Source organism: Limulus polyphemus, unplaced genomic scaffold (assembly GCF_000517525.1).
Source record: "Limulus polyphemus unplaced genomic scaffold, Limulus_polyphemus-2.1.2 Scaffold7, whole genome shotgun sequence".
NCBI lineage: Eukaryota > Metazoa > Arthropoda > Merostomata > Xiphosura > Limulidae > Limulus > Limulus polyphemus.
Window position 1 is genome coordinate 1,827,257 of NW_013665617.1, and position 24,372 is coordinate 1,851,628.

The 24,372-nt window shown below is 31.6% G+C and overlaps 1 protein-coding gene across 2 annotated transcripts in view; it reads right to left on the reverse strand.

The window, feature by feature from the left end:
* LOC111084911 (nephrin-like) overlaps window positions 1–24,372 on the reverse strand; it is a 166,949-nt gene that overhangs the window by 83,792 nt on the left and 58,785 nt on the right. For both annotated transcript variants that reach the window (XM_022381468.1, XM_022381473.1), the window contains exons 3-5: window positions 13,308–13,646; window positions 4,043–4,153; window positions 2,571–2,771 (exon numbers count right to left, since the gene is read on the reverse strand). In XM_022381468.1, coding sequence (XP_022237176.1) covers window positions 2,571–2,771; window positions 4,043–4,153; window positions 13,308–13,646 — 651 coding nt within the window. The remainder of the gene's footprint in view (window positions 1–2,570; window positions 2,772–4,042; window positions 4,154–13,307; window positions 13,647–24,372) is intronic.

The following is a 24,372-nucleotide window of genomic DNA, read 5'->3' on the forward strand; positions in this document are numbered from 1 at the left end:
GGGGCGTTATAATGTGACAGTCAATCACATTATTCGTTGGTAAAAGAGTAGCCCAAGAGTTGGCAGTGGGTGGTGATGACTAGCTGCCTTCCCTCTAGTCTTACACTGCTGAATTAGGGACGGCTAGCGCAGATAGCCCTCGTGTTGCTCTGCGCGAAATTCAAACATACCAAATCCTTTATTCAATTCATATGCGTCTGGAACCTTTATCGTCTTAGCTCTATTGTTTTAAGCTTTTCAATATAATGCTCTTTGACTTCTGATTCTAGTGATTTGACATACGCGGATAATTAAATTCTGGACATTATGGCTGACAATGGAATCATAACAAACCACCATGAATGTTGTGCCTACCAGTCAGTGCGCATGAGCGTGAATAGTGGATATAAACAATAACAATGGTTTGTCATATATATATATATATTTGTTTTTTTAAAGAAATGCTTCTACAAAATATTTTAAGCTATTAAATAAACGTTAAAGTATAAATATTCTTAACGATAAGATTGGTTAAAAATGTCCAGAAACTTCTGCAGGAAGCTAGCTCCAACAATTGCCAAAGTTGTTAAAATCACCCCAAGGGAAAACAATTACGTGGTCAAAGCTTTTCATGGAGGATCAGGAAATGTAAAGTGAAAAAAAAATATGTGGTCAATGTTGAGGACAAATGACTTTTGTCGGAATGTGTAAGGAAAAAAAATATTTAGCTAACTTTTCGGCCATACGAAATTCAAAGACTGAATGAAAAAGAATTATGTAGTCAACGCTCCAACTAAACGACTTTACTCGAGGGATATAAGGTAAAGAGATTTATATGGTAAATGTATCGGTCAAAAAAAACCTCCACAGGAACGCAACTCACCTGGCCGAAACGACGACAAAATAATTAGTTTTCTCTTACAGCAAATTAAACCATGTATTTCTATGTTCAGATATTTCTGTCAGCGTAACAACATTAGTTTGTTATCCGATAAAGTTTTCGTATGATATATCTTAAAGATTTATTATGAATCTGTTTCCCGAGTCGTTAGATTCTTAGTGATTTCATATCTAAAAGGAATAAAATATTCTTAAGCACAAGCGTCTATGGAAATCTCTTAACAGGAAAGAAACTCGTTAAATTGATTATCTTAAAATCATTCGAAGGTTTTACATACGTGTCTCAATTACTGCAACAGCAAATTTTATGACATTTATCTGATTCTTCTTTTCAACAGCATTCAACTTAAAGTCAAACTGTCTTTATCAGTTTTAAATATAATTCTTACAGTGGCCAAGTCGGAAAGAAAATTTAATAGATAAACATAATAAAACAATGTTCATTGTGGTAAAAGAAATAATAATTTGATCTAATTAAGAGTTTTTCTTTCTTCCCGATTTGTGCTTAATAACAAACAAAAACAACCGAATTGTCTTCATTGATTAAAGTAGGTACTGGTTCAATTGTTTAAAGTATAGTCTCCAAAAAACAAATTTTGACTCAACTTTTAAGTTGTTTAATCGTGGTTATTGCTTAATAAACCCTGATAAGAAAACTGTTTGATTTTAGATACAATTCCTTATAATTGATGTTTGAGAAGAATTGATGGATCAAATTATGAAAAAAAATTAAACTTCAACATATTTGTTTTTACTCAAGAACCAACTAATAAATATTGAACTTGCCAAATAATCTGTACAAATTATAATTAACCTAAAATTATTCATATATCTAAAACATCGTGACATTGAAAAACACAAGATGTCTATAGCAGTATTAATTAAACATTTAAATCACTATTAGATATGATGTTTTTTCAACAACTTGTTCTTACCTTAATTTCATTCTTATAATTAATGAACGGAGTAATGTTTTGGAACAACACAAAGTTATTGTCTTTCTATTCAATTCCATAATTTATTTCGAATAACTTCCTTTAAATATGTCCGTTAACAAAGAAATAGATGACTAAGAACCTGAATAAGGTTTCGGGGCTACAAGAATATTGAAATCAACTTCCTTTTATTGTATACATGATTTTGAAACTTGAATGTTGTAGTAGAAACCAGAGAGTTTTCTTTTCTTTTTCTATTTAGTAACAGTAAAACACAATATATTGATCCAGATATAAGAACAAGTATTTTATCTAAGTCATCGTTTCACTATTACGGAATCATCAGAATTGACGGGATACATAAAAAAATCATTTAATAGGCTTAGTATATGTTCTCTTGGCCCCGATAAAGTCATAATGGGGAAATGCTTGCTTAAATAAAATAAAATTTCTTCTGTACGGAGTAATAGGTTGTGTTTAATTATCATATGAATTTTATTAGCAGAGGTGGTTTAACCATGTCTTAATATTTTGCAAGTGAATAGATGACGTAGCACTAACCAAGCTCACGTAACTAAACAACTACAGCAGAATTGCCAGTAGCTTTGTGGTTCTATTTCTGAAAAACTATTTATAAGTTTATTAGATTAGTATTTAACATATGTAATTTCAGTAGCATACGAATAGATAGTTAAAATAACAAATCAGTATCGAAAAATGGATAACTAGAATAAATTATTTTGATGTAATACCCACAATTCATGTCGACGTTTACTGTAACGTTGTTTGGAGAAGTGAGATTTGTGTTCGAAGCTTGGCACATCAGTGACATTTTGAAATCTTGACGAGAAATATCCAGAAAAAGTTGGTTTTCAACTTTGTTGTTACCTATTTCGGTGTAACGGTTGTCTATTAACATGGAATTCCGCCACCAGGTGACTGCTGGAGGAGGTTTTCCTGCAGAAAATCATTTCGACGTTCAATATTTTTTGTTCTTCTAATTCTGACAAAGATATTCTAATGTTAACTTTAATTTTTATTTATCGTTAAGAGGTTTGAATCTGATATTGAGCTAATTTTAACTCGAAAATTTAACTATTTATAAAAATGATTTGTGTTTACGGTATAGTTATGAATAAAATATTGTTATGACAAAAACCGTGGGCTATCAATAACTAGGCTTGCGTTAACTAAACATAATCAATCAAAGTATTTAAGCAACTTGCTTTAATAAGTAATTTTTAAACAATTAAAAAAAATTACAGTTCAATTACTAAATTACCCCCAGTACCTCACCGGAAGGTCTAAGTGCTCAAAACACAAAAAAACTGGGTTTCAGTATCCGCGGTTGGCAAAGTCTAGATAGCTCATTATGTAGTTTTGTGCTTAATAACAAACAAAAACAACTGAATTGTTTTCATTGATTAAAGTAGGTACTGGTTCAATTGTTTAAAGTATAGTCTCCAAAAAACAAACTTTGATTCAACTTTTAAGTTGTTTACTTGCGGTTATTCCTTAAAAGACCCTGACTCAACTACTTATTTCCTTTAAATGGGGGTTATTCAACAAAACAAACAAACTTTAACTCACTTGTTTATTTCTTAAGTTGTGTTACTCCACAAAAAAATTCTAACTCAACTATTTATTTACTTTTTAAATGTTTATTCCACAAAACAAAAACTGATTCAATTGATTAAGTTGTTCAAAATATGGTTATTCCACGAAACGAACAATGACTCAACTGTTTAAATTGTTTAGACTATGGTTACACTCTAACTCAACTGTCTAAGCTGTTTACAATACGATTATTCAACAAAACGAACTCTGTCTAAACTATTAGCTGTTTTTATAGTTCCACAACTTCGAACGCGTTGTCACTTATGTTCATATTTTTCCTGCACTCGATAGGTTTATTGGTATCAAAAAACCATATTATATAGATATAAAATAGCTTCTGTAACTAACAGTACTTTTGCACTGCCTCGACCGCTATCACATGATATTCTTTTTATTATAGAGTCTCATACTCATTAAAAAGTAATTCATTTACTAATTATCTGTCAGCACCCTTTATTTCATCTGTAACTCATTCCTAATGGCAATTTATACTAATACGTGCAGATGAACTTTGCGTAACTTCAAAATTATCCATTTCACCGCTCTCATTACTTAAATGGCTTTGTCATTTTAATCCTGTCGAATTATTAAGTATACCGTATATCTTTTACCTCCTTCCGCTATACATCGCAAAACAACCCTCGAACCTTCATTGTACGGCCCTATGACATTCCTTAACCGCTGGCTATTTTGGTCAGTGATGACAATTCTAGTAGGAGGCGCTGAAAATATGAAATAATAAGAGCTTAAGAAAATCATCAAAGGAAAATGTTAGTATTAAAAGACGAATAAAAACAAGAACCACGCAGTGTTTCTAAGCAAACTATGTATTTTATACCATATATGCTATAGGACGAAATTAGTAAAACAGCAGAATTAACTTTTGTTAAACAATTTACTAAACAATAATACATACGAAACATCATAATTAAAGCTCTAATCGAATTCGTTAATAATAAAATTAAAACTAAATGTTTTAATCGCCAACGAGTTCCAGTTCTATTTCGACTTATTTATCTAACGATAAGCAGATCAGCGGCAGACTTGAGAGCTTATAAGTTTAAAATTTAAGATTCGATCGCTGCAGTTGGCAGCTAGCCTATTGCGCAGTTTTGCATTCTCGCAAAATTAATGATAAGCAATGCTTAAGCTCTAATAGAAAATGTTTTGAGATGGCAAGTAATATCTACTGTGTGTAATGTTTTTTTTTTCCTGTCTTTGAACGTGATCTATTTAAACTACAAACAAAAAATGATGTACTGGAGTCACTTATTAATAGTCAGATATTAATAGTAAGAGTAGACAGGAAAAAAATACAATTTGTGTGCAATGTTTTTTTTTCCCTGTCTTTGAAAGTGATCTATTTAAACTACAAACAAAAAATGATGTACTAGAGTCCCTTATTAATAGTCAAATATTAATAGTAAGAGTAGACAGGAAAAAAATACAATTTTAATGTCTCTCGAAATTATAGTATATATAGAGCGAGTGGTTTGAGTACGTTACACTTAAACGATTTTGAAAATGCAAATAATCAAGTCACGTGAAAAACACAGCAAATATAAGTCTCGGCGAAACGGCATATATCGGAACTACATTGGCGTTCGTAGCTAGTGCGGTGGAACCGCCCTTTCCGAAGCAAAATCCCCCCCCCCCAGTGGCACAACGGTATGTCTGTGAACATACAACGCTAGAAACTAGATTTCGATACATGTGGTGAGCAGAGCACAGATAGCCCATTGTGTAGCTTTGTGCTTAACTTCAAACAAACGAAGGCAAATATTCATTCCATATCATAAAGATGAGTTCAAATTAGAAAATTAATGGCATTGGAAAAACAAAGGAACGTGTATCAACTTGGGGTACCAAAACAATCCGGAAAGAAACCTGCAAACAAGTCGTACCTCAGTTCTAGTCAGTAAAATACAGTGTCACATAACAAATAAAAACCTACGAACACAAAGACCAGTGTTAAAAGCCGCCCCAGACACCAGTAAAGAATATAAACAAGAAAGATCTCCGTTTGTAAAAGCAACGCAAGTCACGTGTACACACGTTAATTCAACGATATATCAGTTCAACTGTTGCCCACCTCAAGTGGATGGAGAATAAAATAGGTATTCATACTATTCCATACGAAGACATACCAGTCAAGTCTCTGGACTCTAGACAAAACGTCTGTGCATTTCTGTGTGATCGAACTGCTGAAACGGGGGCTAGGAAACTGTCTTCCTTATATACTGAATGAATTATTGGCAATAGCTGGGAGGAGGGGTGTACTTTAAACATGACAGCCCTAAACGAAACTTTTTACAATAGAAACTATGCAGCATGACTATTGTCAAGAAGCACGGTCGTAAGGTAGAGAACGACCAGACGTGGTGAAATGGACTGTAATGGTGTAGTGAGGCTCCAAAATCGTTGTAATATATCATATTCAACTTCTAAGGCCAGGTAGTTAGGGCGCTCGACTCGCAATCTGCGGGTCGCGGGTTCGAATCCCCGTCACACCAAACATGCTCGCCCTTTCAACCGTGAAGGCGTTATATATTGTGACGGTCAATCCCACTATTCGTTGGTAAAAGAGTAGCCCAAGAGTTAGCGGTGGGTGGTGATGACTAGCTACCTTCCCTCTAGTCTTACACTACTAAATTAGTGATGGCTAGCGCAGATAGCTCTCGTGTAGCTTTGCGTGAAATTCAAAACAAACAAACCTTAACCTTTTTACGTAGTAATTTGAATAAACCCGCGCATAACATTTTCGGAAATTTAGCCGTTAGTTTACCGTAAGAAACAAAAAAAAAACAAATAACACACACTCGACTTCTATATATTTAGTTTGGTGAAAATATTAAACCTACAAGAAAAAAAACCTTCAAAAATTACTTGAGAAAGACAAGATAAGGACGGTTGCCTTCTTTTGTTTTAGTTTGCTGATAAATACCATTATTTGTTTTATTTTTTTAAATAAATGTTCAATTATTTACAAAAAAGCGGATTTATTTTTCATTGTTAAAGAATATGTTACAGGTTCTTACATGTTACAAAATTTATTAGAAAATAAAAAACCCTGAAAGTAAATAACGAGTTTCATAAAGTGCCCCGGACCTATGAAGACGTTTATTGTTTATATTGAAAAGCTTAAAACAAATGATAGAGCAAAGACGATACAGGTTCTAGACGCATATGAATTGACAAAAGGATTTGGTTTGTTTGAATTTCGCGCAAAGCTACACGAGGGCTATCTGCGCTAGCCGTCCCTAATTTAGCAGTGTAGGACCAGAGGGAAGGCAGCTAGTCATCACCACTCACCGCCAACTTTTGGGCTACTCTTTTACCAACGAATAGTGAGATTGACCGTCACATTATAACGCCCCCACGGCTGAAAGGGCGAGCATGTTTGGTGTTACAGGGATATGAAGAGGTTTAAAAAATGTTTAATGAGAACACTGTTTTAGGAAGTGCGTATGTCCTTGATTGTTTTATCTACTAATAGTACCTACTTTTCCAGTTTATCACTCTTAGAAAAGACTGCAAAGTATATTTATTTTCTACCCTGAAGAAGCAAAGAGTACCTTCTAATAAAATCACTTGGGTTATCGAGTTTCCTATTTTGTGACTCACTTAGTTTTTATTAAGGAAGATTTATTAGTATAGTTACAGACTTAATATTAAGGTTAATAAACACAATAACGTGCTTCTGACACAACATGTTCTTCTTTGGCGACACCCAATGTTGTTTATTTGTTGTTAAGCGCAAAGCTACACAAGGGGCTATCTTTACTCCGCCCACTCAGTATCAAAACTCGATTTTTAGCGCGAAAATCCTTCAGACTTACCACTGAGAAACCCAGGAACCCTAAATATTGTGTGTGTGTCTGTGTATATATATACACAGACACACACACACACACATATACATATATATATATACGTGTTTTAAATTCTGATGTTTTATGATAATCCTCCAAGTTTGAGCAAAAGCCAAGTATTCCATTTCTGTAACTATTTAGAAACTAAATTAATGAAATATATTGCATTTAATGTTCAAACAATATGAACTTGCAGGGGTTTTAGAAATTAAAATGTGCATCAGCATAGTTTGCACAATACAAATCAAACTTCTTTCCCATATCCCTAACAAATCAAACTGTATAAATTGTATAATATACTTTTATGTTATACTTGTAACAGTCTGCTGAATTATTTTAAATCTTAACCTCCAACCAGCCATATTGTTTCTAAAAATTTTGCTTGCTTGTCGTAAACAGATTTTGCTCTCCAAAGAAAAACAATAAAAAAGTATATAGTATCATAAACGAATTAAATTACAAGTTACATTCGAGGTATTAACTATAAAAAAATTACCCAAAATATTAAATACTGACAAAGTTTATAGGTACCAATCCGTGTCAAGAGAATATTTTATGGTTTTTGTTACAATATTTCCGTCCAAAGTGATTTCAGAAAAATATAGTAAAAGAAAGAAATGAGTCATTGTTGCTAAAGCTTAATTGCCATCAATTCTTGGGAGAGAGTGTTTGATGACAAGATTCAAGCCCACAATCCTGCAGATTACGAATCGAGCGCCCTCTCCACCATACTGTATGAAAATATGAACAAATTTAAATGTCTCTTTCCTTTTGTTTTCGCCACTGGATTATTTTTTTATAAGTTACATACACTTTAGAAACAAAATCATTTTACTCCCTCTTACTTAAAAGCAGTAAAAACTAATAATTTTATCTAATTATATTAAACTTAAATTATTTAACTTCTAATCTACTCCATTCCTTATTCCTTAGAAAGTTCAATGAGAACTAGCAGACATTCATAGACCTTATTAAACTCATTACCAGTTATTATCTAAATGATTTGATACGTGTGTTGATAATGCTAATTTTGACGACTTTATCGTTTTACACCTAAACTTGATGTAATCAGTTTATGTGCATTTTGATGAAATGTGAAATAATTCTACCGGAAAGACGCATAGTTTGAATAAACTATCAATTTAAAACGATATTCTTAATACGGAAGAAAATCATGAATTCAAAATGTTGCCCACGACTGTGTGTAAATTACACAGGCATGCGATGGCTTTATTGCCTTAAAATATTTACATGTTCTCCAGTAATTCCTGTACGCTGAATTTGAAAATGATACCCATTTTTCTCCACGTTCAGATTTATCACAAAACCTCATAACGCAATAAATAAAAGAAACACCACAACACGTAGTTTTGAGATTATAAGACATAGATTTCACACAAAAAATCAGGATGAATGAGGATGCATATTCGTTTGACATCAATGTTCTTCCCATTTCTTCAACTTTTTTTTTTTGTTAATATACGTAATAATAATAAAAAAGTTCATTGTGGTAAACGAAATAATTGTTTATTGTTTATTTGTAATTAAGCACAAAGCTACACAATGGGCTATCTGTGCTCTGCCCACCACGGGTATCGAAACCCGGATTCTAGCGTTGTAAGTCCGCAGACATACCGCTGTGCTACTGGGGGGCACGAAATAATAATTTGATCATAGAAAGAGTTTTTCTTCCCGATTTGTAAAAAATCCTTACGTGATAGAAAAAAATGGATATTATTTTCGAAATCTGCGTGGCTGAATTATGGAAAATCCGTTATTAAAACCAAAAGCATCTTTTATGAAGCTTAAATTCGCAGGCCTGTGTTATATAATTGTTATAGATACGTTACTTTACTTTTGAGGCATCGAGCACCTAAATTGTTAGAATTGTAACTAAAGCTTTAGAAGTATTCACTTTTTGTTTCAAATGCAAAGCAATTGATTATATAATGGTTGATTTTTAAGAAGTTTGCCTTAAATGTACTTGTTTTGAGTGTGTGTGTGTGTGTGTTTACCAATTAAATCTCGTAAGGTCGAAACAAAACAGATTCTCAATTCAAACACTTCAATATAACATTCCTAAAAATACAAACTTGAATTTAATGTTTATTTAGTATCATATCCCTTCTTTATCATTGAAAGTATAAGTTTTATTTGTTTTCTATAGTAGGATGAGCTGTAAAAAATGGACACTTTAAATACAGAATTTCATAAATGAAAATGCGAGAAACTCTATTTTTTTAAACAAACGTACTGATTTTGAGTAGATTTTCAAAAACTGCTTATGTCTTTTAACAACGTGTAATTGAAAATGTTTTTATGTAAATGTCAAATTTGTAATAGTTAAAAGTTATATTTCAAATTGGAGAGTATTACCACAAATTAGATTTCAGAAGAATCAGCTTCAAAATGAAAAACCGATACCTCAAAATTTCTGCAGCCACACGAAATGTGAGGTTGTGATTAAGCAGCTTTACAAGTCCATGTGTAGTTACTAACTTTCATCACGACAGCAGACGCAATTATTTTTGAAATACTTATTGAAAACAAGTTTATTACATGAATTGAAAATATAAATATCCACACGTCATTATCTTATTGTACCAATTGATTGTAAAAACAGTTACACTTTATATCCAAGTATTTGGTTTAAAGGACGAATCTAAATTAAACGAAACCTGAAAAGATCCTATTGATCATAATTACAGACACGCTTTACTAGTGAATAATTCTTTTTTCTGGGCCAGGTGGTTAGGGCGCTCGACTCGCAATCTGCAGATCGCGGATTCGAATCCCTGTCACACCAAACATGCTCGCCCTTTCAGCCGTGAGGGTGTTATAAAGTTACGGTCAATCCCACTATTCGTTGGTAAAAGAGTAGCCCAAGAGTTTGCGGTGGGCGGTGATGACTAGCTGCCTTCCCTCTAGTCTTACACTGCTAAATTAGGGACGACTAACGCAGATAACCCTCGTGTAGCTTTGCGCGAAACTCATAACAAACAAATAAGCAAACGATATTGTTACTTTATATACATGCATTTAACGTTTCATTGATTCGTTATTTTTGGCAACGTATTTAATATAGAGGCTGTATAGCTCACAAACTAAAAGGTCATAAAAGAACACTTGAAGGAGAAATATTTATTATTTAAAATATAGAAGAACCCATACAAATTTTAGCTACTTATTTCCTCGAATTTTCGGTTTTGTTTTTCATTTTATATACATTATTTTATTGAAGATTCAATTTGAAAAATACAGGGTAAAATATGTTTTTCATTTACTATGTAAATTAATGTAAAATACTGATTATTTTCATATAACTATAAAACATATAACATAAATCTCCTTTTTCATGGAACGACCTTCGTTTTCCTAGTATGATGCTCGATTGCTTGGAGAGTAGTTTCGAACTACTACTGCAAGGCTTCATCTTAAACTGCACCGAAAACTTAAAACTTCGTCTCCAAACTACTACCATTGCAGAATTTTATATTAAATTGGACTAATAATTTGAGACATAATCTCCAAACACCTACTGTAAGGCTTCATCTTAAACTGCAGTAATAATATAGAACGCCGTCTCCAAACTACTGCTGCAGAGTTTCAACTTTTAAACTGCGCTAGCAATTTAAAACATCGTTTCCAATCCACTACGGCAGGGTTTCATATTATATTGTTCTAACAATATGAAACATTTTTTACAAATTACTACTGGAGGGTTTCATATTAAATTGTTCTAACAATATGAAACATTGTTTACAAATTACTACTGTAGCGTTTCATATTAAATTGTTCTAACAATATGAAACATTGTTTACAAATTACTACTGCAGAGTTTCATATTAAATTGTTCTAACAATATGAAACATTGTTTACAAATTACTACTGTAGCGTTTCATATTAAATTGTTCTAACAATATGAAACATTGTTTACAAATTACTACTGTAGCGTTTCATATTGATTTGTTCTAACAATATGAAACATTGTTTACAAATTACTACTGCAGAGTTTCATATTAAATTGTTCTAACAATATGAAACATCGTATCCAATCTACTACTGCAGAGCTTCATATTAAAATGCAATAGCAATTTGAAACATCGTTTACAAACTACAACAGCGAATAGAATTCATTAACTCTATAAAAAATAATGAAAAATTAACCACCATCAAAAATACTCGTTAAATATGAATATATATTTGTTTGTGTAAAAAAAAATTTTAAAGAAATCTTTACTAGAAGAAACAAAGGTATTTTTTGTTAACACAAGGTTTTGCTGAGAAGCATGCTTTTTTGTTTTATAACAAAAACACGAGTAGTAAATATATAACAAGAATGCAATATAATATGAAATAAAGAAAATCCGTGATATTCAATGATAATGCTAGTTGTTTAAAGAGGAGTTCACATATTGAAACAGTTCTTAGCTCGGGTATCTTGTCTCATCGATTAATTGAGCGTTTTTGTTTCAAATCGAATGTCTTCCTCAATCTCTTTCAGACGTGCACGATTCTTTAACTGTCTATTTAAATAAAGAAATACGCTTAACACACAAATACTTTCTACGCCCTTATAGAGTTGTAGAATAATAGCCTACCTTTCGAAAAATTCTTAAAAAAAAAAAGAAGCTAGATTTATACAGCTAAGTAAAAACAGAATAGATATAGATCCAATATTGATTGGACGAAGAAATGTTTTATTTTATAGCATATTCAAAGGCATCACAGGAATGTGTTTCAACAATCAGTTATAAAAATAAGTAGAGTAATACGTATGTTCTAGAAAATAGAACGGAAACTAAATAATATGTTTAAAATAATAATTGTACAGTAGAAATAGGTGAAAATTGCAAAAATGATAAGGATAAAAACAACTGAAGAAATGAGATGAGAAATAAAAAAGTAAGTATCACTAACAAACATTACATGTACATAGTTTGAACATAAAAAGAAATGGAGTACATGTTTTCAAAACTTTGCATCCTTGTGTTATTTTGTGTTTCCGCAGATAAATTTCATGTTTGCCATCGAATAATAAAGTATATAGTTAGCCAATTAATAGCTATAAATTTGAAGTGTAACTGGTTTGTGTACATGTTTAAGTGCAAATCTGCACAATTTACTACCTGCAATGTGTTGTCCCAACTGCAGGGATATAATCCCGAATTTTAGCGTTATATATCTTCCAGTTTACTAGTAAAATTTGAATAACTTTTTAAACCTACGACAACTTGAATCACGCTGTTTGCATGATCTTGTTTATCCTTTAAAACATAAAAACAACAACTTTGTTTTCAGTTCTGATCGCAATGCAATTTGACCCAAAACATATTTACCTGTATATATTTATATAATATTTTACTTGTTAACCATTTTATATGTTTAAACAAGTCTTAAAGAACTTTTAGATTTTTCTAAGACCGGACGTGGTCTATTAGTTTTTATGTTAGAATTAAAATCCGAAAGTCCATGATTCGCATCCCGCGGACTTCTAATAAGAGTAACTGCGACTTCCAACTATTCGATTAGAGTAGTCCAAGAGTATATGATGAGTACTGTTGACTAGCTGCCCTCTTTCTAGTTTATGCTGTTGACTAGCTACCCTCTTTCTAGTCTATTCTGTTGACTAGCTACCTCTCTCTCTAGTCTATCAGTTCAAAATTTGAGATAGCCCTAATGAGCTTTGCGCGAATATATGAAACAAGCAAAGTTTTTTTTATTATATTATGCCATTTAGCAATTCCAAAATAAAGTTAGATTTTTTTTATATCTCATAAAGTATATGATTTTTGTTATCACACAATACGTCTATAAAGTGTATCGTTCACATCTTACAGGTCTTTTTCAACACTAAGTGGCCTAATGAGATTGGATTTCATCATCCAATTATTTTTTTAAATTTATTGTGACGTATACTAGATCATTTCAACTCAAACTTCCATTTCGTTGAGTACCACAGCGATTGCTTCTAAAAGTTTACGGAACATTTGTATCTACTTACTGATTATCTGTAGTCTCATTCTGACATTGAAGGTTCGTGCTCGACGATAATCTATTCGGCACCGGTATTCTTCCTCGTCCTCTGGTAAAACTGGGTCAATAATGAACAGGGCAGGTTGAGTACTCAGATCAAATGTCCCGCGATCTCCCAAGTAATCGCTAGGAAAGTGCTGAGAGTTCTCCAAAGGACCATGCCTGCAATCGACGCTGAAAATAGGAGCGTTGATGTCACTCCGATACCACAGCACCAGAGAAACTGAATCATCTACTGAAGGAGCAGTGACGTTGCAGGGAAGACGAGCCTGTCCACCTGATACAGCTTCATAAAGGCTAAGTTCTCCTAGAGTGATAAGGATAAAGTGTAATTTTTTTATAGCGTGCTTTCACGAGTATATTCATATAAATAGGCAGGTTGGGTGATGTTTCTGTAAAATTAAATTAAACAACAGTGCAATATGATGAAACAAGAGGGAATCCTCAATATCCGCGGCACTTGAAATTCTTTTAGGCAGGATTAGAGTAAGTTAATATCATGCAAGTATATACACAAATATCGAATTTTTAAATTAAAATGTTCTTTTATCAAAATGAATTTTACGATACTTATTCTACAGAACTGATTGCCAAACGTATAATGAAACATAATGTAATTTGCAAAGGAGATTATCTTTGCATTAATGAGCTCAAAGTAATTTTAGTCAAAATTTAGTAAATAAACTAATGCTCATAAAACTTCGAAAGACTAAGTTCTTAGGGTGTTAAAGGCTCTGTCATGGCACAACTACAATCAGGCTCTTAGGGTGTTAAAGGCTCTGTCACGGCACAACTACAATCACCCCTCGAAAAGTAGAACACCGAAGATTCTCTAACAAAATATTAAGACGAGGGGATGGTCAAATTCTCAGCAAGACTTAAATCTCTAGACGTAATTGTTTCTTTCTCTACTGACATTAAATCCGATGGATCTTACAGGAGTAAAGACCCGACCTAAGAAGAAAATAAATTGCCTTTTAGAGCTTCAACACTAATGAAAGATTGGAAGACAGCAATTCAGACTCGTTATTTGTACATGGGATTAGCAAAGAAAAATAGAAATTAAATCATATTAGTCTAAATAGAGTATAGATAGATAGATAAGTTGAACAAGTATGTCAAATTGAGTTATTCAAAGTAATATTAATTAGTTAGTGAAAATAAAAGGAGCTTGACTATGTTAGTTTTTAAAATATTCATTGTATTTGCATATTTTAAAGCTTTATACGAATGAATACACCTCAATAATCTGTTTGAAATCAACTAATTGTAAATCTTAAAGCAAACGGTATTAAGAAAATGTTGGTCTTTATATACGAAAACTTAGAGCACGAGGAAATACAGCGTATCAATTAACAGTATAAATAAAAATTTCGAAACATTTTATATACAGCAATTAGAAAGATTATTCAGCAAGGTTGAATTTTTAAAACTAAAACACAAATAACAATTTAAAACTTGTAAACGAAAAATCATAAAAATACAGTTGTATGTCCAAAACCTCTATTATTTTAATACAACATAATTCACTCGTAAAACTGCGATTGTCGTTTTAGTCGACGTTTCAACACCAATCGTTTATGATGATCTAACCAGCGTGAACAGAAACAGTTTTAAGATGTCAGTTAATAATTAATATTAATTGCTAATCAGAGTAAGCTACTTACTTAGAGCAAAACTTTAAAAAAGGGACCTGGAAATACGTATAACTAATTAAAACTATTTTCCCTCGTTCCTACGTATAAAGATAGTTAAATAGATTCAATGCTGCTAAATGTAAACTGAGATTTTCTACAAAAAGTATCATGAGGTGCAACAAACCAAAAATGTATTATGAGGTGCAACGATGCAAAAGTTATTAAAAAGTAAAAATACGCCGATAAGACATTATATTATTAGAAGATTATCAGTTAGTCTAAATATGGAAACCCATTTCTATTTCCAAACGTTACTGCAAACAATGATGCAAAGCAGATATCATTTCTTAAGCTACATGATATTTTACTATATTATCAGTTAAATATTCTGTTGAAATGAACATTTCTAATGTAATTTAATTATACAGCCCATAGATGAACAAAACAGTGTTACTCAGTTATTAGGATTTGGTTATTTATCAAATATTTATTAAGTTGCGTCGTCTCTAATGCCAAAAATACTGAGTACGAATGAAACAAAAAATAATAATGTTTCTACTTTTGCACCTTATAATCAACATTTTTACTGTTTTCCTCTTTTAAAAAACGATATTTTACTGATTACTTTTAGGAGCACTTTAACCGTTTTGCGTTAAAATACACCATTTTACTGTTTTAAGTTCTGTTAACAGTAATTCTCTGTTAAATTTTATAGTGTTTTTCATATTATATACAATCCAACTGTGCATTTAATAGATTAATAAATTGGAAAATTTTATTTTCATAATTTCTACATTTCACAGTATCATGTTTTATAATATTCATTTCTTTTTTTGGAACTCTGCATATGAAATATATTTTCCCCAATCTTTGCAGCCAAACTAAACGACAGCAAAACATTTTAAAATTTATAACTTTAAAAAAAATTATTAGAATTTCCTTTATTATAGATATTATATTATCTAAATATATTCATCAACTACTCAAATATCAAAACTGTGAAGCACAGAATTGAAAATTTGCGTCCAAGAAAACTGTTAACACGTAGATGTTTAAATAAAATAATTAAATTACTAGAAATTTAATACAACTTAATTCTTTACAGGGCCCGGCATGGCCAGGTGGTTATGGTGCTCGACTCGCAATCTGTGGATCGCAGGTTAGAATCCCCGTCACACCAAACATGCTCGCCCTTTCAGCCGTGGGGGCGTTATAAGGTTACGGTCAATCCCACTATTCGTTGGTAAAAGAGTAACCCAAGAGTTGGCGGTGGGTGGTGATGACTAGCTGCCTTCCTTCTAGTCTTACACTGCTAAATTAGGGATTTAGTAATGAAACACAGTTTTCAGCATTATAAGCCTTCAGACTTAACGCTGAGCCACCTAGGAGAAGGAGTGCTTTTACGTTTAACATTGACATTAGGCCTAGGTTTATTTGAATATGTTTTTATGATCACATAAACCCTAGCAATTAAGTAAAAGGTGCTCTTTATTTATTTTAACATTAGATAAAAAATTAAAGATCTTCCTGGACACTTGTGTAAAATCATAAATAAACAAATAAACATTGTTTAAATTTTAAAAAATATATTTCTTTTTTAATTGTATTTATCTATTTGATAAAGATATGTCTGCTAAAAACAAAGAACTGTTATATGGAAAAATACTCGTAATTTTAGTTCGTAATATTTTAGTTACTCTATCGTTTAATGAAGTACTAATGTGTTCATTTTATCACATAACCAAAATATTTTCTAAAAATCACCAGCAATTTTCTCAGCAAATAAAAAATGCAAACTATTCGTTTCAGTTTTTTTTAAAGAGTTTATACTCAAAGATTTTACTGCTTTGATTCCTTTATCTTCTTTTGCTTGCACAGAGAGCTATTATTTGACGATACCTAAGCAACAATCACAGAGAATACTTTACATTTTTCAGATACTTAGGATTTTAAATGCTTCAAATGGAAACAAATTGACGAAACTCACGAGATGGAATGTGCGCAGCTTTTGTCGCTACGAAACTTTAACAAGTTTTATGAAGAAAGTAGTACATCTTTGATGAATCTCTCTACCTCAATTTCGGAAACAAATGTTTGTTAAGGAAGATGAGAAGATGTTACTTTCTTTTTGATAAATAAATGTTGGAATTAGGTAAAGTTAAGAATCTATCATGCTCATACGTTTTGTTGCTGTGACTGTTTTCTCTTACGACAACTTTTTCGCTAGTGCTGAAGATTGGTGTATTTTGACTTCTTATTTTGTAAATATTTAACCTAACATCGAAATCCATAATCGAATTATGCAAAACAACTTATTATGATTAACTCATTCTGACGTAAAAGCTTTAGTCAATTACTATTTTAATATCTGCCCCCCCCCCGCTCCTCCATTAGCTCTGCGTGAGGACTTCTAATGCTAAAATTCGGATGAATAAAGCACAGGAAACCCTCTTATTTGCTTAAGAACAAATAAGCAAAATTTGATAGCCACTAAATTTCAGTGAAATTTTAATGTCTGAAATGTTTAATAAGGTGTAGTGCAATATTCCTAAAATCTGGACATGCAAATTTTAAATTATGTTATCAACACTTTAAGTACAAGGATTTCAATATCAGTATTCATAACGTTATGTTTAGCTTCAGTTTATGGCCTGGCTGTCAGGGCGTTCGACTCGCAATCTGTGGGTTCAAATCCCTTCATCAAACGTGCTGGCTATCACAGTCTGTTACTCGAACGTAAAAATATCTGGCTGATGCAAAATATCTGGATGAGATTAAGGTTGAATGAAGAAGAAGATAAAAACGCTGCACAAGACACTTTGTAACCATTACAATGTTAGCTTAAATCAAAGACACACCTCCAAAAGTATTTTAAAGAACCGATCAGAACGCATTCTTGCAAACGATTGATAAGTTGTTGTATTTTTATCCACGCGACCATAGTAGATTTATAGAGACACTTATTTACACAAAAAAGACCGAGTTTTTATTTTTATAAATTATTTGTTTTTAATAGATTAAGCTAAGCAAATTGCGAAAGAGATTCAGGATTCTATCAGAATTTTGTTGTATCGATCACTCAGAAATTGTACGTAGCCGACTCGAGCTTAACAATTAAAAGTAATTTATGTGTTTAAGCTAATACAGATATACTTCCCATTGATTCTGTAATACAGAAGATGAGTACCTTATAATAAAACGAACCTGAAGCCTAACCTATTATTAAAGTTCGCGTCGCCACACCTGGTCATACTCTATCTGACGTCCGTGCATCTGGACAACAGTCCTGCAGCGTAATTTCTATAGCAAAAGGCTCCATCATATAGCTGTTATATCCAAAGCATATCAAGTATCCTGGCAAGCTTTTCGTAATCTATCTAGTGTACGAGGACAATGATTTTCCAGTGCACTTTATGACAATCCAATCTAACAGAAATCTATAATCGTTTCGTTTCATTCTTTTGGTGCTTGAAGTATGTGAAAGTTGAAATGATATATCGTGGAAGCAGCTTGTGTACCCGTGTCTTGTGTCACTTTTCCAGTCGTTGATCCTTCTTGATTTTTTTGCTACTGGCGTTTGTGGATGGCCTTTACCACTGACCTTTGTGTTTGTAGATTTTTACCTGCTACAAGACGCCGCATTTTACTTTCCACTCCTAGGGTAAGAGTTATTGCAGATCTCTACTGGGTGACCCTGGCTGTTCAAGGCAATCTATATTCCTTTGTTTTCCAATGACATTAATTACATGAAATATTACCGCCTTGAAGATACTAAATCCACAATATAAAGACATGTTTTCATCTCAGTGTATGAATATTAATATTTTATGTCAGAAAGAGCTATTACATACCCTCCCTAAAAGCGATCAGTTTTTGGTTGCATCCTACTACGCACGAATGCCAAACGATACCAAAATGTAGTTTCGATAAATGCTGTTCCACCGCGACTTTTATATTGGATGCGGTTGTCCCGTAGTTTTCTGATTTGCGTATTCGGAAATCGACCCTCCGTATCAGACATTAATAAACAGGTTAGTAATTTGACAGCATTTAGTAAAATAACTAAAAAAGATATGTTAATATAAATAAAATCCTATTTTCAAAATTAAACTATGCTGACATTGCATTTTTGCTCATTGCTACGCTGGCTTACACATAAAAAACAAACAGAATTTTTTTAGCACGATAGCCTTGAAAACATTATTTCAAATGAACTCCGTAATTTTTATTATTGTGGTCCTTAAATTTTTTCAAATCATTCAATTTATTTTGTTATCAGCTCATATGCTGACTGGTCAAAATATTACACAAAACACGTATAAGCAAATATTAAACCATTCCGGTTTATGGGGGGGGGGGGTTATAGGTTTGTTTTCATGTCGTAAAATACGAAGCTACACAATGAGCTGGCTATCTGTGCTTTAAGGTGATTTTGTATTCATGCATAGGCTGATATAGATATATATAATACCTTTTTATCATTTAAAGTTGGTTATAATTAATCAGTATTCGTATTCTCCGACATTGCTTTAAACCGTACGTAGTTTACAAGAACGCTACGGTCTAACAAACAAAAGAAAAGAAAACATTAATGTTTCATCTCCGTGATGCTTTAAGTCTCCGGCAAGGGAAAACAGTTTTTTCTTTTTTGTTTCCATTAAAACACAAGACCCCAAACTAGGAACGGAAGCTAAATTATTATTTTCTGAGATGTTGAGTATTGATATATGTCTACTGAAATTCCAAACTTTATAAAAACTAACTGTTCAAATGAATCAAATTGCCTACAATTAGTGTATGATCCATAGGTTAGGTATTATCAATATGAAGACCAGACCCAAGGGACAAGTGAGTAAACTGTTGAAAAGATAAATAATATTGGTTATAATTATGGTAGTGTTATCAAATATATATAATTGGTAAATAGGCTGAACCTGTGGTACTGTAATTATCTACAGTTTTACGATTTTAGTAATACAAATTATCTAATTCTACTTATCAAATATCAGTCGGCTTGTCAAGAATATTGTACTTATTTATCTTAAAAACACACACAGATGTTTAAACACACCCGAAAGAGAAATCTAAAAAAATACTTAATATGTTAGGCCTTCGGGAATTTTGAGATCGTCGTAAAAGTAGGGCGTTACGTTAGTGTTACCAGATGTAATAATTTGCCCCATAACAAACGAGTAAACTTATGATTGATTTAATCATACAACCTTTTCTTGCTCAACAGAGGCGACACCAAATTTAAAAGACTTTGCGAGCCGTCCAATATTGCGGTAATAACAAATAATCACTTTTTTCATATTTATTGAACGAGAGTATAGCTTGCCTCCAAAAACGTTCTTCATTTAAAGTATTATGAAAACTAAGTTTAAATCACCAACAGTAATAATTTGTGAAAATATGCTTAAAAATGATTTAACTATACTAGTAATGATACTACACACAGCACACATTACATAAAGCAAAAAAAAACAAAAAACGGATGTCATGGATGCACGGATTGTTCTAGTATGGAATGACTGAGCTCGTTAATTCTAAATTCAATATATTTTGATTTTCTTAAATGACAATATACTATACTATGTACTAATATTGTACTTATATATAACATTTATTATGTTTCTACTGACGTAGGTGTACATGGGCGTTAAACGTAACATTAAATGAGCTTTAGGACTTTCATTCAAGATATTGTATACCATAGCTTAATTTTCAAGAACTTTCGTTCAAGATATTGTATACCATAGCTTAATTTTCAAGAACTTTCATTCAAGATATTGCATACCATAGCTTAATTTTCAAGAACTTTCATTCAAGATATTGCATACCATAGCTTAATTTTCAAGAACTTTCATTCAAGATATTGCATACCATAGCTTAATTTTCAAGAACTTTCATTCAAGGTATTCCATACCATAACTTAATTTTCTTTAAAGAAAATAAACGTTATTTGGTGACATTTATACCACTCACGGTTTAGATTTTTCAGCAAAAGTAGGAAAAATATTACAAAGTGATATGTTTTTTTAAATAATGTGGCTGTAACGCAATGATTGAATTTAGTTTCATCTCAATTGTGAGCTTTATGTGAAGGTAATGTTTAACCCTATAACATTATTATTGTTTGCTTGTTTTTTATTTTGTTTCGTTTCTGAATGGCGCTGCTATTGTATAATGGAATTCTCAGAAGTACTGTTTATTTATTACACGTACTCAAGTAAATGTGAGAACGAGTAATAGTAGATTAATCTAACATTGTCAACAGCTCTGAATAATGACTCGTGATACTTATTTTTTTGCAAAAAAAACACGCATTTTTCTGTCTTTGTTCTTATAATAAGATATCCTTGCATTTTTAGATATTCAACGTTAAAAATTAACTTATTGGATATGATAGTAATCATATAACGTGAATATTTTTCTATGTATCTGGATTATTTCTCGTCGTTTTCGAATGTTGCTCCTTCAATATATCTTTCGTAAGGAACTTCTCGACTTTCTAAAAGATTGGAAGTAATTTCTAAGTCAGATCAAATAATGAAAAATAAAAACTTTTAAACAGTTACAATACTGATTTGAATTATCTAGCGTTAAAAATCAAATTCAGCAGTAATATTGTAAAACCAGTAATTGCAAAAAGGTGCATACGCAATTTGAAAACGCTTGTGAAACCGAAAGCTTTTCTGGTTTCTGTTTTAAATAGAGATGTGTCTGAATAAGAAGAAATTATTTGCGTCGTTAGATTTCATACGGAGATGTTTCGGTTAATTCTAATCTTCACGGAGGTCAGTAATATGCTCCAAAATTCATAAACACCGAAAAAAAAATGCATTTTCTTTCATTTTCATTTCTACAAACTTGGTAGTTATTTACGAAGAAAAGAGTTAAATTATAAATCATATACAATGAATTGGTTTTAATTATGTATGATTTTTCTATTAATGTTACTCCAGAACTAAAAAAGTTGCAATTAAAATAATTTAATTTGCTACATCACCGAATTTTAGAATGTTTGAGTTGTAATTACACGTTTCGTAAAACCTTTGTAATTCTTATAATACGTAATATAAAAATAACATAGCATCATTTTTCAACATACGCACATGTTCGAGTCCTTTTTCCCCACATTTATGTATGCATATACATAGTTCACAGATTATATTCCAGACGATTCCACGCAACAAATAGTTTTATTCTCTCCTTCAACTTGTAAAATTGTTTATAATTACGTGCTGTTTAAAAACTGGTTTCGTAGGTTTAACTACTGTTTTGCCTAGAAAATTATTTAAAAATAAAACTAAGAAAGTAAAAAACAACATAAACAATATAACTTAAAAGATATAAAAGAGCAATCTAGAATCGCCACAAACTGTGTAATCTCTGATTAAATTAATAAATTAGTAAAAATATTAATTACATAATAAAATATAAACCTTGTGGAAATCCAATTTAAAATTGTAATATACCTAAAATTTACAATAATCTACAAAGCTACATATTATCAATTATGCCTCTTGTGTTTAATGAAATAAATTATTTACTATACTTCTATCACTCTCTACATTGATATTTTGTACATTTAAATCTTTTCTGAAACAATAAGAAAATATTACTTTATTAAACGCCCTCTGTAACTTATTATTAACTGTTATTCAAGTTATTTTATAACTACATGACTAAAAATGAAAATATTTAAAAAAGATTCCTTTACATTGGTGGTTATGTGTGTGTGTGTGTGTGTATACAAACGCTTTTGAATATCGTTGATAAAGTTGTATGCCATTATTATATTGCCCCTACCCCAGTGGCACAGCGGTATGTTTGCGGACTTACAACCCTAGGAACCGGCCTTCAATATCCGTGGTGGGCAGAGCGCAGATAGCCCATTGTGTGGCTTTGTGCTTAATTTCAAACAAAAAAGCCATTATTATATATATTTTTAAATTGAAATATATAAAATCTTAATCCTGTAGATTTTAATTTTAAAATTGCAATATGCTTAAAATTAACAATACATATCAATTATACCTCTAGAATATAGCTAAATAAATCACTTACTTTACTTGTTTACAATTATACATTGACAAGTTTTATATATTACAATATTTTTTTTGAAAAACACACGAAATTTTTAATATTACTTTATTATGCACCTCTGTTATTCTTTTCATTATTAATTGCTATTTAAATAGGCTATGTACGTTTTAATAAAATATTTTCGTATTCTAATATTTTATTATTTTGCTATGACATCACCAAAAAAGGATAAACTTTAACAAAATGTTCCTTGAAACTTTTGAATTTCTTATCAAGACATCTATTGAAATGAACGCTAGCTTGTGACGACACAATCACTACTTTTTTATTTGATATGTGTTTCGTTGTAGTTAATAATCTATATGTATTGTCTGTTCTTTCCTTTACTGAATTATTTCAAAGTTATTGAATAAACCTTTAGATTTTCATCCACCTATTTTTTTAAATTGTATTTACCATCAAAACTAACATGTTGACCATATGTGTATGTATACAAGAGAAATGACATATTTTCTTCTTCCCTACTATTTTCTTTAATATTAAACTTTACTTTTGCCATGTTTAATCCCTTTCAGTTACTCCATCTGGATAATGACATTTTTAAACTAATATGTCGACTATGCCATAAAGGATATATTGAAAATAATACTAATATATCATAGATTCTACCGGGGACATTGTATTCTTTATAAACTCCACTTTTGATTTTAATTAGTACTTTAAGTAGTAATGGGGCGGATACACAATACAAACTATTTACTCATATACACCTTTAACAACCAAATACTAAATCTTTAAATTTATCTGAGAGACACCCTTGGGTGATAAACAAACCACATACAAACTTAAAAGCCTTACGAAACTTATAATGTTATACATATAGACTTTCAATAGGAGAAATTAAATGTAAAAATATTTTTGACATAATGTAAAAATATATTGGTGAAATAAAACCATATTGTGGCTGAAGGTAATATATCTTTGCCTGTATAAAAAAGTGACATAACAATGCAATGTGAATATAACAAACCGAGGGATTTTATGTTATGTTTCTGGGCCTACTCCAATACTACGCTGACACTTCGTAATTCAACTACAAGAGTTTATCTCAAGCTTCGTTTCTCCATCACTACGTTCATTGTTTTTCTTCTTGATCTTTACGTTTCTGAAAGTGTAAATGGTCTCTGTCCATTGTTTGAGACGTGTTAGCAGTTCCGTGGGGACCTGTTTATCTAAGACCGTTCGAGGACCTGTTTATTGAAGACCATACGAACAAAATTAGCCTGAGTTGTCTGTGATAGATGGAACTATGGAATAAACAAATTATACCCAAGAGAGTCGGATGGC